The 17,657-nt window shown below is 39.4% G+C and overlaps 1 protein-coding gene and 1 long non-coding RNA gene across 3 annotated transcripts; both read left to right on the top strand.

Annotated features, from left to right (window-relative positions):
• Positions 1-141: 141 nt before the first annotated feature.
• Positions 142-1,637, top strand: LOC147799709 (uncharacterized). Its single transcript, XR_015424834.1, has 2 exons — positions 142-880; positions 1,583-1,637. It is a non-coding gene; the product is annotated as an uncharacterized LOC147799709 (long non-coding RNA).
• Positions 1,638-5,327: 3,690 nt separating this feature from the next.
• Positions 5,328-17,366, top strand: LOC110973094 (phospholipase A2 AP-PLA2-II-like). 2 transcript variants are annotated; one of them, XM_087134895.1, is made up of 4 exons: positions 5,328-5,493; positions 13,546-13,702; positions 14,181-14,311; positions 16,179-17,366. In XM_087134895.1, exons 1-4 carry the CDS (start codon positions 5,451-5,453, stop codon positions 16,325-16,327), a joined length of 480 nt encoding a protein of 159 aa, XP_086991021.1. In that variant the 5' UTR covers positions 5,328-5,450; the 3' UTR covers positions 16,328-17,366. The 2 variants fall into 2 exon arrangements, with proteins under 2 accessions (XP_086991021.1, XP_086991020.1); XM_087134894.1 differs by having other exon boundaries at positions 13,522-13,702.
• Positions 17,367-17,657: the final 291 nt, after the last annotated feature.

Raw genomic sequence — 17,657 nt, 5'->3', positions numbered from 1 at the left:
GCAGTACTGGCGACACCAGGTACCAGATAGAAAAGAAAAAAGAAACAAAATGGTATGTTAAATTCAGACTTTTCAGGCTGCAAATTCTTGTGCAAGAGTCTTTCAGTATGACTTGACACGTAAAATCAAAAGAAAAAATAACGGCAATTTACCGCGAACTAACGTACCTTCGATGGTCGCGTATCTACATGTGCAGTGGGCGTGGTTTAAACTGAAGTGGCGTCACACTTTCAAACCGGGTACTGCATGTACTGTTTGAACTACGTGGGCGGGCGCGACTAACTTCAACACAGAGAGCTTCGGTTTAGATGCGGATATAGGAAGGCAAAGCTAATGTGAAATCCCTTTACATATTGCCCATTGTAGAATAATAGACATGGCATCTCCCCACGTTCATAACGTTATCGATGCTTCTATTGCCCCGGAAGAAATCTTCATTTACCCTATCGGCTTAAAATGACCAAATGAAATTCTATATTGGCCAGATTTCCAAAGTGCACAATAACACTCTCATGTGCCCTAAAAACTAGAAAACCGTTTTCTTACAAGCTTGATTTGAGTAGTGTTAGTGTAGGTAATAATGACTAATTGTTATCAGTTCTAAGAAATGTCAACGTTAATCTGAGATTTTCTGCAATTTATTCAATTGAACCACCTTTCGGAACAATACAGAAATGATGTCATCTGAAAAAAACATTGCCCGACTATGGGGCCCTGTTCTGCCTCGAGTTCTGCTCTCGGGCTGCTCATCCACAGTAATCTAGTCTAGCGCCCTCTACCATCGCTTTTCACTTTCCCGCTCCATGTCATTCACGTTACTTCACTCGTACATTTTACAACTTGCTACACCTGTTTATAAGCCCTTGTTCAAGCACGATCCGTAATTAAGTTTACCATTTCTGTGTTTCCTTTATAATATATAGTTCCTCTGTAGTCTATTATAAGTCCAATTTAGGGTTTATTTCTGGTATATAAAGCCCTCTCAGTGTCACACTCACCTCCTCCACTCACGTGCGTAGTATTTTGTAAACAATTACAATACACACATTCTTGCCAGTGCATGTTATGTTTTATCGTAAGTTCTGTTTGTGGAACTGTCTGTAATTATCTTGCCTTCTTTGACTTCACAAGTTGATCTTTTTAAATTGAAGCGTGTTATGGAGTATTGCCCTGTTCATGTAATTTGACATGTACATGCATTTTCACCAGTATGTTTAAGCAAAGATTTCCGGTACATTGTGTCCTGTGTTCTTCATTTTCACTACTGTGCATGTTGCATTTTTATCTGTCTGTACGCACAGGACTGTTTGCATTTTATGAGGTTTCATAGTTACATTCCTCACACATTGCATTTTTACCCATTAATTTGTACATGAACTCTTTCTACATGTACATGTATTTACATCTATTTGTGTCCTTTTACATTGACCTACATGTACATGTGTATACATGTACTTTGGGTAGAATAGACTTTTTGCAGTCCTTAGACTTTCTGCATTTTCTACATTTCATTGTGTATTGTTATGGAACTTAGTGACTTATTCCTTGTTACTCAAAATATTTTGTATCTGTTTATTTACAGTTTTACATCGTTTTCCATTAAACGGCTCCAGTATAGGGGCCCACTTTGGAAGAGATGTTTAGGCCTCTGCACATTTGTGTGAACCAATCACATTGAGGGCAGAAGAGGCCCATAGGGACTCCTTAAAATTACGCAGTAGCAAAATTCCAGTCGATCAAGTAAGTTTAGCAGGCTTTGGCCATCGTAAAACTTTTTCTTTCCGACTTGCAGCCCTACAGCCACGCGCCCGTTGACCAGAAACTTTTTGGCCTAAAGAGCTTTTTATGTAGTATAAATTTTGTTTACTGAAACTGGCTGCTTTTAATTTGGAGTCTCAGAAGAAAACTGTGAGAGTTTGTGGCAAATGTAATGTGGCATTTTAAAACTGGTTATCAAGCATCAGAATTAATTTGCTAACTGTAGCTATCAATAAAAAGGTCATCTGATCGATATTACTCGCTCAATAGATAAAGCTGTAGGCCAGGCTAGTCTGGCGTGGCGCGACCTCGACAGCCAATGAGCGAGGCCAAACCACGCGCACAGTGCGTAACGGGACCGTTTTGTTAGCTTTGTTAGCTTTGTTACACAGTAATGGAGCTATTCGTGTAATCGACGACGAAACACAGATTTGGACTTAATAATGAATATCGAACTCCATTCGGTCACATAACGCTTTGGAGACTGCAAATTATAAACCACATTACACTTGGACTTTAAACTTCTACCATGCGTAATCTGTATACCATTGCAGTATAAAACATCAATGTAATTGCGCATGAGTTTAGTACAGTTTGCAGTTTCATTGTTTTATTGTAAACTGACCAAGGCTTTGTTTTTTTTTCAGTGTTTAAATGCGTAGGCAAGATTGTCAAGTGCTTTTGAAATGTTGGCTCTTTTCTGGCCCATGTTTTCTGTCATCAGAGGCAACAATGAAAATCCTCTATATAAAAGCATGAAAAGCAACACAAAGCGACGGAAGGGACTTCGAGACTGTACCATCTAAAGTCCTTCAACTCTATTTCAGAGATCAAATGATTGATCGTTAAGAAAAGTCCAAATGTTTCAGTTTTCTAAATATTCCAAACCTGCAAAATGGGTAAAACACTTTTGCCATTGAAAAAATGTATGAAAGTATTTTGTACCGATTAAAAAATAAATATTTTTCCGAAATAGGTTGTAAACAAACTTTGTAGAATGTAGTACCGTACATTAAAAGAGTAAAACGATCATTCCCTTCTTGTCGCAATCACCATACTTCCAATAATTGTGACACTCAACCATTTTTAGAATGAGACACAGTTTATAAAAAGAACAAGGATGAAAAACGTTTTGGCAGGAAAGTGGCTTAAGATTTATTCATAAATAGGTCTACCTCAGACTGTCTCCCTATTCAACAAAATGCAATTTGACTGTGTATTAACATTTTCATAATGCCTGCTGAGAAGTGATAATGTCCCCTGCGTAAATCAGGCGTTGGCACCTGGGTACGAGACAGTTTAATCGATTCTGATTGGTCAAGAGTCTGTGTGCACGCAGCTCGCCACGCACTTGCCAAGTCCGTATGAAGAGATTCTATCGGACAACTTGCACAAAGAATATACCATAAAATGGACCGGAGGGTTCGGGAAAATGAAAGTAAAACTTTAAAACAAAATCGTTGTAAATCCATCAAATCTCTGACACACACAAAAAAGTATTTATAAATGGGAATGAGTATGTGCAGCTCGGGCATTAGCTGCGTCCATTCTCCTGAGTCGGTCTTAAAAACGCACGTTTAAGACTGACCAAGAAGAAATTTATTACCTTTATTTTTTAACCCGATCGAAATCAACTTTATGTCTAATAACTAAAAGCCGTTTTATGCCAAGTATTTGCTTTTACTGGTGCATCTGTGTTGGGGGATTGTATTTCATGAAGTCGGTTGAGGAATTTGATTTCAAATAGCCTCAACAGCTGAAATTTGAGATGAGATGAAATATTATATTAATGCTCCTGTACTGCAGAGATTAACTACACTGACTCTAATGGTTTCCTTGAGATAGGAAGCAAGTAAGAAGCGGTTGCAATCTACACAGCATCCTGCTAACCATCCTCCGCCAATCTTCATCATGAAGACTTTCCTTCCAGCAACCTGCTGTCATCTGCCGACACTATAAATAAAAATCTAAATAACGGTGAAATCGGCCCAGTTACAAACACGAATGAACGATGTAAATAAATATAGCGGTGGTATCAGAAATACTGTTTCTCTTTTTTCCGTAGCACTTCTCATTATAGGTGTACATGAAGTTACGTAATTACAGCCAGCTGTGCGACTTAGTACCTTAAGTCACGCCAATACAAAGCGCGGAAAATACCTTTCCATACACGACGACGCAAGATAGAGAAAAGTCTGCTATATTTCCTGGAGTTCGTTTCCAAACAAAAACTTGACACTTTAAATAATACATCGGACATTTTCTGTCCAATTCCTAGCTTTGGCGCAAAAATGACCCTTAATAAGGGTCACAAAACAAAGCATGATGATCAGACAGTCCAAGGGCTGTGCCAACTTCAGGTGTGTTGTAATTCTCAGCCATACATGGGAGTAGGTAAGCTCGAGCTTGGCATCTTTGTGGGTTGGCTTATTCGCCAGTTGTTTCAGTTTGTATAGATCTGCCTCCGGTAAATAATCTACAGCATAATTATGGTATAAATCACCCACAAAACAATGCCATCATAATTATACGTGGAAATGTGATCCGACATCATGCTTCTCCAGCGACTACCAATGGGTTAATAGCCTAGGAAACCTTCTCGGTGGTAATTTCACTCAATTGTATTTAATGCTCGGCGTTGACAACCCAGGCAACAAATTATATATGAAAAACAACAATAACAATAATGCAAATGAACAAATGATTTAGAAAGTCTCAAACCAATTAAGGCATCCACAGTTTAATACCAAATGCCCCAGTTGAACTTGAAAGCCCATTGGAAAAGAGAAAATCACATTGTAATTTTGAAATGCGTAGGCAAGATATAATTGCAATGATGATTCTTTTCTGTCCCGTGTATCTTTTATCAGGAAAATCCTCACCGAATAGGAGAATACGAAAAACAGCAACAAAGTGACAGAAGGGATCTTCGAGACTGCTATTTATTGTTCTTCAACTCTAATATTCCAGAGAATCAAATGATTGATGCACATTTATACCACACAAGTCTTTGGAAAAACTCTAGATAATCTAGTTTTTTAGATAATTATGATCTAAAAATGGGTAAAACACTTTTGCCATGAACAAAATGTCTGAAAGTGTCTTTTTTACCATTTCAAAAAACAACAGACAATTTTTTTTCAAACTAAGTTGTCGACAAACTTTGGCAGAATGTAGTATAGCATTCACTGTACACAGAAAGTATTACCCCCTTTCTTGTTGCTTTCATCGTAACTTTATGCTCTCTTCAACTGGCCCACCCATAAATTTACTTCAAGTAATTGCGAAATTTAACCATTATTGTAATAAGACCCATTATATGAAAAGAAATAAGGATGTTAAAAACGTTTTGGCAGGAATTACGCTTTATGATTTACAACCTGATCAAAACCAAAGAGTTTTCGTCAAATTACTTTCTTAATGATGCTGTTTTGCTGGTATATTTGTATTGGAGAATTTAATTACGTGGGTTCGGTTGCAGCGTTTGTTTTCAAGTAGCCTTAATAGCTGAAATTTAAGCAAAATAATGACGAGATAAAACATTATATAAATGCTGCTCTACTACGGAGATTAGGCTACCCACCGTTTCCTTGAGATCGGAAGCAAGTTAGACTGTTGCATTATATACACCGCATCCTAACCTCCAGCATTCTAACACCATCTACTAGCCCAACCTTTCGCTAATCTTCACCATGAAGAGTTTTCTTATCCTGGCGATGGCAGTTGCCCTAGCGAGTAAGTCGAATCTCTTTTTCATCCCTCTGTGAGTTCTTGAACTGTGACATCCTCAGAACGGCAAAATGAGCCTATTCGGTATTTCGAAAACACTTTAATGTTTCCACGTCTTTAAAATTGCTTCCTATGGTAACACGTTATGTAGTGGTGTTAATAATCCAAAGCTAAATATGTCGCAGTGTTTATTTTTGAAATAAACACATGTTGACGTGTTAATAAATTTCCACACAACGACACATATGGGTCTTTGTGACGACATAAAAACACGTTTATCGGGTAGTTAACACCTTGTGAACACTGAAACACGTTTAATTCCCAAAAGTTGCTTTTAAACGGTTACAGGTGTACAATTAATGCAAAGATGCATTTATAATGGGCGTTGTTTTTTTTTCGGTGAAGCTGATATCTTTCTGGAACAAAGCGCTCCCTTTAGCCAGCATAGGGCTGCGCTGATAGGATGGACTATGGCGTGCCTGTGCGTAGCTATTCCCGATGAAGACCTGACTTTGATTTGCACTGATGTATTGTCTTTGAGCCCAGTAGTCAGTAGTCAACCAAAAATTGTTCTTTTGAATTGTTGTTCAACAAAACAGAATTTTCAACGTTGCTCATTGCATAGGATTTACAGGGGATTTATGAGTGGTTGTTCCTCCGTGGTAAAATGAATGGTCAAATCTCGCCTTTCCTGGTTTTCAGAAACCCACAACCTGCTTTCCCAGTTATCAGAGTGGTTTTTGCAAGGGCCAGAGCACCATTGATCACATACTGAACCTGGAGTCTTCCATTAGTAAAGCTATTTCTAATAAAGGAGCACTCTTGCCGTTTTTTCTGGACTTTGAAAAGGCGTATTGTGGTTGAAGGGAATTGTAATTAAACTACAGTTCCTGGGCATTCCTGCGAGAATCACCAATAGATCGACAAATTCCTCACCAACAGAAAAATACAAGTTCATTAAGATCAAAAACCTTCTCTGGGCAGAAAGAATCTTGGATAATGGTGTCCCTCGGGAAGCGTTATCAGTCCTCTCCTGTTTCATGTTGCTGTAAATTATCCTTCTCATAACGTTATCGTTAATGTTAATGGTATCACTTTCTCACAATATACAGATGCAATACTCTGTGGAAGTCAAACAGAAATATCTCCTACCTAGAAAAGAAAATCCAACAAAACCTCAACTGCATCAGCAATTTGTGCGATAAATGTGGTATTAAGCTATCGATCGTGAAAACTATTGCTGTTCTATTCACCTACGAGATATATCAACATCTCTTTAAAATTATCAACGTCCTTTAACTACAACCTTCGGCTAAATTCCTTTTAGTCATCTTCGACAACAGACTAACCTGAAAAACACACATTGTCAATATGTTGTGTTGTAGCTAAATGGAAGAAGAGGATTAGATGTACCTGTGACAACAGGTGGGGAGCACACTGCAAACCTTCCATCATCTGTATATTGCTCTTATCAAGCCTATCCTGGCGTACGGCTGTGGAGCGTTTAATTCTGTATCATCTTCTCTTAAACAAAACCTTGACAGTATTGAGTACCAAGCCCCCAAAAGAACTGGTGCTATCCACTGCTCCCCTCTCTACAGACCCCAGACTGAACGTGGGGACTCTCCATTAGCTGTTTAAGATCACAACACTCTCACCTCTTTTGCACTAACTGATTAATTCCTATTTTGGCATTATCACGCACCTTCAATTTCCACAGAAATCCTTTCCTGCATATAATGTAACCAAGATTCTCCTCATGAAAAAAACAACCAAATATTTCTAATATGGAAATCCCCAATGAGAATTGGATTAACTCATTGCACATATTATACACTGATGGATTTTACGACACAACTATTGCTGTTGGGTGCAGTCTCTATATTCCCCAGTTTAAATACTCCAAAGGATATCGGTTGAATGACAGTTCCATATTCACAGAATACTGATTGAGAATGTCAAACCCCTCCATACGTGTATTTTCAGTGATTGTCTCCGCCAAATTCGAGCCATATCTAAACCCTTTCCCCAGCATAACATTGTTTGCAATATACGCCATACTCTCATAAGCATCCGGGACCAACACAATGTCGTCAATTCTGAATGGATCCCCCGTCACTGTGGCATCCCTGGTAATGAGAGATCAGATCAGACCGTCAAATTAGTCACCAAGAAAGACTCTGCTGACCATTGTATCCTCCATCTGGATGGCGAAATCAAACACACTCTCAAACAAAAACTCAAAGAAAAATGGGCAGAATCAATCCTGTTCAATCCGAAATTAGATCCTGTCAAGAACATCAAATGTGAGCCTTCCTTCTCCTTTATGAAGTGGAGGTGGAACTCCATCAAGAAGTTGTAATGGACAGATTACGTCTTGGAGTATGTAAAGGCCTGAAGAAATTCCTGTATCAAACACCCAGATGGACTTTGTGAAGTGTTTGCTTGCACTGACGACATCGAACATTTTACACACCTCTGAGGAAAACATGTTTTCATTGATTTCATCTGTTCAAATAAATATGGAAGCATCCAAATCGAATGCAGTGCCAGTTGTCTTCAGAGCTCAACTATAACAAGCTAAAAAGGGATTTTCTGTTCATGCCAAGATGTGAATTCTGAATGTAGATTGCGTCATTCGGAGAAAACAGAGAAAACGAGGGAACTCTGGCCCTGTGTTCTTAGTGGATAAACCCTTGTGCATGCCAAACAATGCATGTAGCCATTGTTTGTAGCCAATGTTTGGCATGCACAACGGTTTATCCACATGTAACAAATTCATCCCACAAAGACAAATCCTCAAGCAATCAAAAGGTCTCTCCGACACACAGATCCACCTTCAACTTTCTCACACAAAACAACACAGTTACCACATTCTGAAGTACATCAAATAATGGAACATTAGTATTTAATCCATCCATTCTATCCTGCAGGGGACGAGAGATGCAAGTGGTTGGATTTAAGCGTCACAATGTAATCACTTGTAGGTGTTGCTAATCTGCAAATCTTCCATCGGGGTCATGACCCTTAAAATGAACCGGACACAGTTCGGTTTACAGGACTTCCTGTGGCGCTCCCTGTCCCCAATCTTTCTCCCGTACAGCTCCTCATCATTTACACTGCTGGGAACCTGCTTTATATCACTTTCTTTTCATGTGCATGTCTGTATGTCTGCTGCTACGTATCATCACCAGTATTTTGCCGCATGCTTTTCTACGGTGTGGATTTGCGCCCTCCCGTTCTACCTTTTCCACTGTTTATGACAGAAAGAGCGCATGCATGCGCTATACGGGCCAGTACACCAACCAACCAACAACCAACCAACCAACATGGCTCTTTTTAACCAATGAGGGGTGCTTTATACCCAAGGCAGATACTAAGATCAATCACGGCCGTACGTAACCTACGCGTACTGACGGTGGAAGTGTGCACTGAAAGTTTTAATATTACGATGACAAATAGACCTCAGTTTCAATAATGAACTTCTTACTAATGTAATGGTTTTGTCTTGGTTTGTCATTCCTGATCACTGAATAATTACGCCCACAAAGACAAACAACAGAGCCTGAAAGTAAAAGGTAACGAAGCGAGCTTCAGGAACAATCGCTCAGTCTGCCTACGAGGATTTTTATATCGGGCCGTCATATTACGTTCGATAGTTTTTGAACCATTGGATCATTTCTAACAGAAACCATCCCAGAAACCATCATGTTGGAATTTCACCTTTGCCTTCCTCATGTAATACTGAGGAAAATCACCTGGAGATGGGTAAAAACGAAATTAATCGACGACCTTTCACTTCGGGCAATAATTATTGTTCCTAGGTCTCCTTGTTCACGCACGTTTGTTGTCACTCCCCGTGCTTACGTGCGTGAAAACGAGATTATACAACGTTGCAAAGGTTTACTTTCGTGCAGTCGATAGGTCCCATATTCACATGAGTTGACATGACGCAGTTGTTGTCAGCAAAGCGATTAGATTTAAACATTAGAATCTTTTGTAAAAGTAGATTATTGCTTTAAGTTTATTTCCTAATAAATCAAACAGTCAGTAAAGTATCTTTATCTGTTTTCTTTTTGGCTTTACCGACGGACTTCGGTTTACTTCTGTGAATGTTTATTTGCCTAGGAAACTGCGAAATTGCACTGTTCTTCAATCTTCAATGTACTTTAGAAATGGGTCAATTTTTGGCAGGATGTTCTCTTTTAGGTCAGGAGATTTTTAAGTGTCTATAAATTGATCTGCTTGCAAAGGCCTTTTCCGAGTTGAGTATAATTGAACGAAAATTATTAGGCCCTACCTATTCTAAAATATTTTTAGGTTTTCCCTACCCAAGGATTCAGAAAGCGCGCCATCAGGGGTCAACTTTCAGGCTCCATAGGAATTAACATTGATCATGTTAAAGGGGAGTCAGTGTGGCGTATAGGTATTGGTTTTTCCTCAACTTCCACCTCTGCTGCGTGGGTTCGATTCCCGGCTCGGTCCACGTGTGGATTGGGTTTTCAGTCCCTACCTGATTCCGTGGGTTTTGCCTGAAATATTCTCCTGGGGTTTTCCTCCCACCTCGTTGTAAATCTGAGGGCCTCCGTGGAAAGCAATGCTGTCACTGATCGGTGCTTACTCATTGAAAACGACATAAACCGTTAAGATTCGGTTGTTTGGAGGAGAAAACAATCTAAAACAAACAAACGAACAACCCAACAAACAAACAAATCTAAAACATTCACACGTTTCTCTACCTCAGTCCTCTTTTGGAGAATTTCATAACAACCTCCAATTCTTTATTTTATACCTTTTATTATCTTACTAAAACGTCAACAAAGTTTTGTTCAAGAAAACAGCTTTGGACAACTACTAGTTTTGCCAGCTCACTATTTCTTGATTCTGCGCGAACAATAGGGGAAGACCTAATCTAACGAAGAAAAAAATGTTTGAGATTGTTATTTTCCCTAAGTGAACGAAAATTATTTCCTGAAATGAAAAAGCTTCTTGCGTGCAAGTATTAACGTAGCCCACATTATATATGCAAATTACTCTTTAATTGAACGTGCGCGGTTCAAACGTCCAGCTGAATATACGTGTATTAATTGTTCAAGAATGGTCACGTGACAGTTTCTCTACCAATAGGGATGATTAAATTGTATTTATCAATAGGGAATAACTATACTCGGTCGATGGTACGCTCTAATTTTTCAATAATTTAATTTAATTCTCTTTTAACATTCTTCTACCCATGTTACGGTATGTGCCGCTTTTATACAAATTCTGTGTTAGGAGATTGTCGAGCACGCGGCGCGTACCGCTTGAGGTTGCACACAGCATGGAGGAATGACACAGAATGTGTTTGCCCAGGCCTATAACATCTGGCCAATGACCACTGTCTGGTATGTAATGTGGTTCTCAACCATTAGACCCTTAATTTGTACCCTATGATCGCCCAGCAAATCTTTGCTGTTAATATACACCCTTCAAACGCTGTGTACTATAAGAAAAGTATAGGAAACTGAATATTCATGTCTCCGTTTGTTCTTGGAATGATCTCACAACAGAATCTAATTTAATTACACAGTTTCTCCTTGTGCTAGGCCGTGTGCCCTTCATGTCCATGTCAGTTTCTGTCCTTCTCGAACGGTTTCTTTTGGAGTTATTTTGGGAATTAATGCCCAAGATGTTATATTTGAACCACTTTTATTACGGCATTTATACAAAAGTGTATATTTTGTGATCACAGGATCACTCCTGTGATGAAATAGCGCATATTGGTTTTTTTTTATGAAGTTAGCTTTCGAGTGGTGGTCAATATATTGTTGGTTAATCTTAGTCAAATTCGATTCAAGTCTTTGAAACCTGACGTTTGGAGGGACAAAAATAAATTAAAACCATTAAATGAATAAGACAGTTTATCACTAAGTGATCAAATGCTTTATTCTCAGACTTCATAATTAGTGTTTAATTGGTTAGCCACAAATAACTGCACTTAATAAAATAACTGCAAATAACACAAATAATTGGAACAGTTTGAAGCTTAATATATGCCAAAGCAACTGGAAAACTGCACATAGCGCAATGGAAAGATGGTCTTTGGTACATGCACGGGTTATGCATAATAATAGCTGCATGTGTATAATGCTATTAGCAATTCTGTGCCAACAAGGGATCCCGAGCTGTGGCAGAGAGTCAATCAGCTGCTTTGGTGGCAGCTTTATTATGAATATCCATTGTAATCTGTCATTGCTGTAGACAGGGTGGTGAAACGTACTTTACAGAGGTCTTTGCACTTGGTTTTCTGTAACATAATTATGTGTGTAGTTCTCCTATGTGTAACAGTCTGAATGGATTGTAATTTACAAGCAGTACTCTGTGTTAGCATGGCTCTGTGAAGCTGATAAACCAGTTAATCCAATTACATTGCAATTTGTGACGAGAAAAACTGAGGAATCTGCCCTATGCTTAACTATCAAGAAGGGGGACTTTGAGAATTAGGCGGTACATCTTCTATAGTTGAGGGATGGCATGATGAATTTAGGGGACGTAATTTTGATTTCAGTTTTGTCACAGTCTTTATGGAGTAAACATCAATTGCAGCTTTCAAACTTTTGATTACCCACCTTCGCCCTATCTCCGCCTTGTGATAAATACCTTGTGAGAAGGCAATCTTGACATTGTGCTTGGCATGATCGCCAATCATTGGTTTTGTGCTTCCTGGATGCCCACCGGAGCCATTTATTCCTCCCGGTGGTACAGTTCGGGGAATTGTATCCTGCGCAAACATCAGTTATCGTGGCACATTTTAAGCAGTTTTTGGCGGGAATTCGACAGACACTGTCAAGAGATAATCATAATGACCAATACATTTATTTGACCATTTACAGTTGCTCTAGCATACAATGGAGGCGCTATGACAGTAATTTCAATGTTTTGTGGCAGGAACTCGAATGGCTGCATGGAAGTTCACCAAGGACCGTTCCTCCCATAACTCTAACGGGGGAACACTGGGTGCCTGCAGGTTTAATAGTTCAGGTTTAGTGTTTTCACGACAGAGTTCTTATTGGTATTGATTTAACATGGCTGTTGGCGCTTACAGGTTTCAGGGTCTGGTATGCCCGAATGTTATTCAGCATTTATGTGGTGAACCACGTGTGTTATAATTGTTACATTAACATGGTCTGGGGTGCCATGTTTAGAGTTGTATAATGGCGGGCCAGGTGTGGCCTATCGATGGCCTGGTGTGCCATGTTTATGGTTGGCCTGGAGCGCCACCATTGCACGTGTGATGGTCTGGTGTGCCCTAAATATTAACATGGTCTTGTGGGCCACTGTTATGGTGGGCCTGTTGTGCCCTTTTTGCTGGTTTGGCTGGTTTGGTGTGCCGGATGAAAATGCAATTTTGTTGCGAGTTTGCCCCCCCCCCCATTTCTGGTATCAGGCAATATTCAGCAAGTTTTGGAAATAAAACAAAGCTGTGGCAGAAAAACAAACAAAGTGAGTGTGTGTGGAGTGATTTATTTCATTCTGAGAATTATGGAACAGTGTTTCAAAATAAACAAAAGGTTTATTCACGATGGCAAAAGAAGATATTACGTTGGAGATTTTTCTCTTCTCTCTATATCCTGATCACCGCGATAAGTTGAAGTTAATCGCATGCACTTGTTCGGGTAAGCAACAATCAGCAGGTATAATTGGACTTTTTTGGAATGTTTTCCGTTATTTGCCTGACTGGGCGGCGACCATCAGAGCACTTTGAACAGCAGGAGTTGTTACTCCTCTTTTGTTTTTCCTCCATACACACAGCCGGTACTTTATCCACCGTTTAAGAACGACCATTTGGCAGGCTCTATAGGCCCAAGGAATGACTAATGTTTTACGTATTTATGATTTGCTGCTAATTGCATTACGCATTATTGAATTCAGAGTAAATGATGACAACAGCTGCAGCGTGTTTGGTTTATAACTGGAAGTCATAATGTACCCTTTCTCTTGTTTTGTATCAATCTATTGACAATATGAAAAACGGAAGTTAATCAGTAAATGTAGTTTGGTCTGCTCGTTCCGCAACAGAGGCTGAAGTAAGAGACGAAATCACCAATTTAGTTCAGTTCGGCAAGATGATTATGTGCCTGGGAAACATCGGCTACACTGAAGGTTTGAAATACAACGGTTATGGCTGCTATTGTGGCTACGGAGGGAAAGGCACACCCGTGGACGCAACTGACAGGTTGGAATGGGAGTCAATAGGGTTAATTTGCAGGAAAAGAAGAGAAACGAAAGCTGCATGGCAAATATTTTCAAAATTGCAACAAATTGATTTAATTCACAAACATGTGTATCTGTGGTATTGCATAGAAGAACGCGTCCTACCCTTTAAAGGCAAACTAGTGAAAAGCTCACTCAAACCACTCCAAAGAGAGAATATAGTTACAAAAGCTAAAGCCATAATGGACAGCTCTGTATAAAACTGGACATCCACTTTGTAAGGTTGGTTTTTGCTGTATTGGTTAATAAGGGATTTGCTCTTTGTGAGTGATGCATTTTTCACTCTTCTTCATTAAAATACAGTCCAACTTTAGGAATTGGCACAGAATCATTACCAGTTATCGCGAGATTATAATGGTACGTGTTAATATTAAGCCCAAACTGTGAGCGATGCACGTCAACGTTACCCGTAATACAAAAGTTGATGTATTTCTCATCAGATGCTGTAAAGTGCACGATGAGTGTTACGGGAGAGCTGTGGCTGAAGGAAAGTGCTGGACTGTCGAAACCTACGCTACCACGTATTGGTACGACAAATCCACGTCTTCTGGGAGCTGTTCCATCAGATGCTGTGAGATATATTTACATATTTCGATCCTGTAAATTGTTTGCTACCGGTTATATTTCGCTTGGGAAGTTGTTGATGATTATTTATGATTAGTGCCCATTCCATCGATATTATTGAGCTTCCAACACCATGGGCACGTAATGGGTGGCACGTCTGCACATTTAAGTGAACAGCGTGCATTCATATGTGTGTATACGTGGCAGACCTGGTGTCCAATTCCTAATGGAGTTTACGAATCCGCTTGTGTGAGAGGATTGTGGAACCAGATTACATCCACTTGATAATGCATTACGGGGTCATCGAACAAAACCAAAACGCTCCTCATAATTGGACAAGAAAATGCCATAATTTATTTTCGGTCAATCAAAATATTTTTACATATATGGAAAAAAATTGAGCAAACCCACGGGAGAGGCATTTATTTTCCTTTGGACCCCCATAGGAAATACTACCTTTTACAGGTTTTACTCGATTTTTGAATAAAAAAGGCCACATGTTCTCAGCTGAAATCTTAATCGGTGTTCAGACCAACGTAAAGAGGAGAAATCAGGCTATTCAATGTTGAGCGAGCCTCTAGTCTGGCTATTGCTCTAAAATCCAACTCGTCACTGCCAATTACCAATTCAGTTTGCTGGTTGTGTGTTTAGTTTACCAATAAAAAAAGGAAAGGCGGATCAAACAGCACGATTTGTGCGTGATCGCTACTTACCGCATGTGCGCGCGCCAGTACTACGTACCTCTGCGTACTGTGTTCCCGATCGGTATAGCATCGCTTTCGCCTGTTCATCACGATCATCATGCCCACAATGTAATCCTCTTTTTATTCCTCAATTATAAAAATAAATTACCGTTCCATTTTAATAGAAATCGGATCTCTACAATATTTTGTATTTATACATCTTTAACCAATAAAACCCTACAAACAAATGTTAAACACTTCAAAGAGAGATCGTTGATGAACTTATTCCTGTACCAGAATCATGCATATACAAACCGGGTTACGGTAACCGAGGTTATTCTTATAAAATAACAGGTTGTGTCGCAAATGGTTATAAACCGAAATGTCAAGCAGAACAAAATTTGAACATTTCAGTTGTAAGCAATAGTGGGTTAATTGGTCAGTCTGAAGCCCCCGATCCGACATTTGTATATTGGCTCGATAGCAGCCGTGTTCAAGCCAGGTACCAGTCACGGCCTCCCATAGGCCAGTTGCGCAGGCGTGCAACAGACCTTCACTAGAACTCGCCCAAACGTAGTGCGTGCACTACGTTTGCAAACTACGTTTGCGTTTGCGGTCGGGTTCTTACAGTAATCAAAACAAAGGAGACAGCATTTGCAGTGTTGACATATAAATCATGTTCCCTAACTACGGGAAATTGATAATATTTTGGCAGGGCTTTTTCACGTAGAAGGAGAATTTCAGATTCAGAATCAAAAAAAAGAAAAAAAAGAAATTGACTACTTTCACATATTAAGATTTAGTATCTTTACCAGTTGTAGTTTTGTAATGATTAAGAATACAAGCTTAGATTAAGTTACACAAATAGCCCTTCGCTAAGGCAACAGTGGCTCAACACATTACCGGCATTACCCATCTTGTGCAGCGCACGTACATTAGGATCTAGCTGCAGGTCTCTCTCCAGTCGCTTCAAAGATTTGCGGGTAGCGCCACGATGGCCTTGGCGAAAGACTAACGCAAGAAGAAAAGGCGCCTTTTGATTTGAAATAAACTGGAAGAGAATTGCTTTTCCTGCAAGCATCGTTTACCCAATTCAAGGGAAGTGCATGGTTTCGAGGAAACCTAATTAAATCCACACGAGCAACAAATGCTTTATGACGAGAACATTTTTTTTATTGTTTTGTTTTGCAGGGGAAGAGGGTGATTACAACTTTCTTGTTCCAAGAAAAGCATGCAAGACCTTTGTCTGTGAATGCGACCGCAAGGCGGCGCAATGCTTCGCCGACAACCGGTCTTCCTTCAACAGCAAATATGTCAGCTACAAGAAGGACACCTGTTAAGTCACGTATCTGACTAGCACACCACAGATGGTTGAGAACAGATTGGATAAATACTGGAGTAAGAGCTGACGCATTGACAAAATCATAAAAAATGACTCAAAATATGACCGTAGAAGCCACGTAAACAATATGGTGACATTAATTTGTACAAGAGACTTTATAAAGTATTTAGACTTTCCTCTCCTGATAATTACCAAACCAAAAATGACAAAACATCGTTCTGAGGCCCACATCGTACACGCATAACGAGTGGGTTCATCATCTGAGGAAAGACGGATCTTTAAATTTTTCAAAATTTTATATTACTGATAGTAACGGTAAGAAAACTTGCACTAACGGCTTCCAAACATTGGAAGAGTCCATCTTGATTTTCAAATTCGAAATTTCAAAACCCAAATTCTGTTGACTTACACGACATGGGGAAAGACTGCAGGGAGGGGGATGTTGGTCCTCTAATCCCAACAAATCTATCGCTTCCAGGAACGCCTGTAACTTGAAAGAAAAAAGAAATTTAGCGATTTCTCCTCATATTCAGCTTCCCTCCCCCCGAAACTTAACTTCGCAGAACCCTGGTAACAGGGGTATCCAAAACATCAACATTTATTTTAATTTTGGATCTACCAAGTTTGGAGGTTGTCAAGTTTAATGGTTGGCAAGTAGCAGCTTGGTAACAAAAACGTGATATGAATTGTAAAAAATCTAGAAAAGCTTTTCATGGGAAATGGCATTAGGAAATCATGGCATAAACGAAAATAGACAAAATAGACTTATTCAAATAATCCTCATAAAATACACCGCAAGCAATAACTCTCAGAGCCCCTTTCTGATTAGATTCCAGCAAATGTAATTGATTTCTCTTAAGAGAACCATGAAAAACTTGAAATACGTAATAACTCTAACGCAGACTGTGTGAAGCAGGTATAGAATAGATATTTTATGAGTAGGCCATATTGAATGGAAAGGGGGGTTAACTTCCCTATTTGGGACCCAGAGAGTAAAAGTGAAAGCAATACAAATAAAGGTTTATCGCAAATCAAAAGTTTGTTTATGCTGATGAATTGTTTTTAAAAATATGTGAGTATTTATATCAAAATGTCTTTTAGCCACATTTAAGAAAAATGAAAGTGAGGCTTGGAACCCAAATAATCTAGCTGCACACATTATATGAGCAGGACAGATTCTGGGAACACGATCAGAAATGATGTACCCTGGAACAACAGTCATACTAATCCCACTCGTCGTATCTGCCTTGAGCAGGACTCACCAGTTGAAAAGTGCCATGTTGGTCGGGAGTGTTCATTTTGTTGGTAGCGATGTGCATTTCATTGTC

This window comes from Acanthaster planci, linkage group LG03 (genome assembly GCF_054643075.1).
Source record: "Acanthaster planci isolate LZ-2023a linkage group LG03, COTS_SCS, whole genome shotgun sequence".
Classification (NCBI taxonomy): domain Eukaryota; kingdom Metazoa; phylum Echinodermata; class Asteroidea; order Valvatida; family Acanthasteridae; genus Acanthaster; species Acanthaster planci.
Note: the sequence above shows the minus strand (reverse complement) of the source record. Positions and strands in the feature narration are given on the sequence as shown.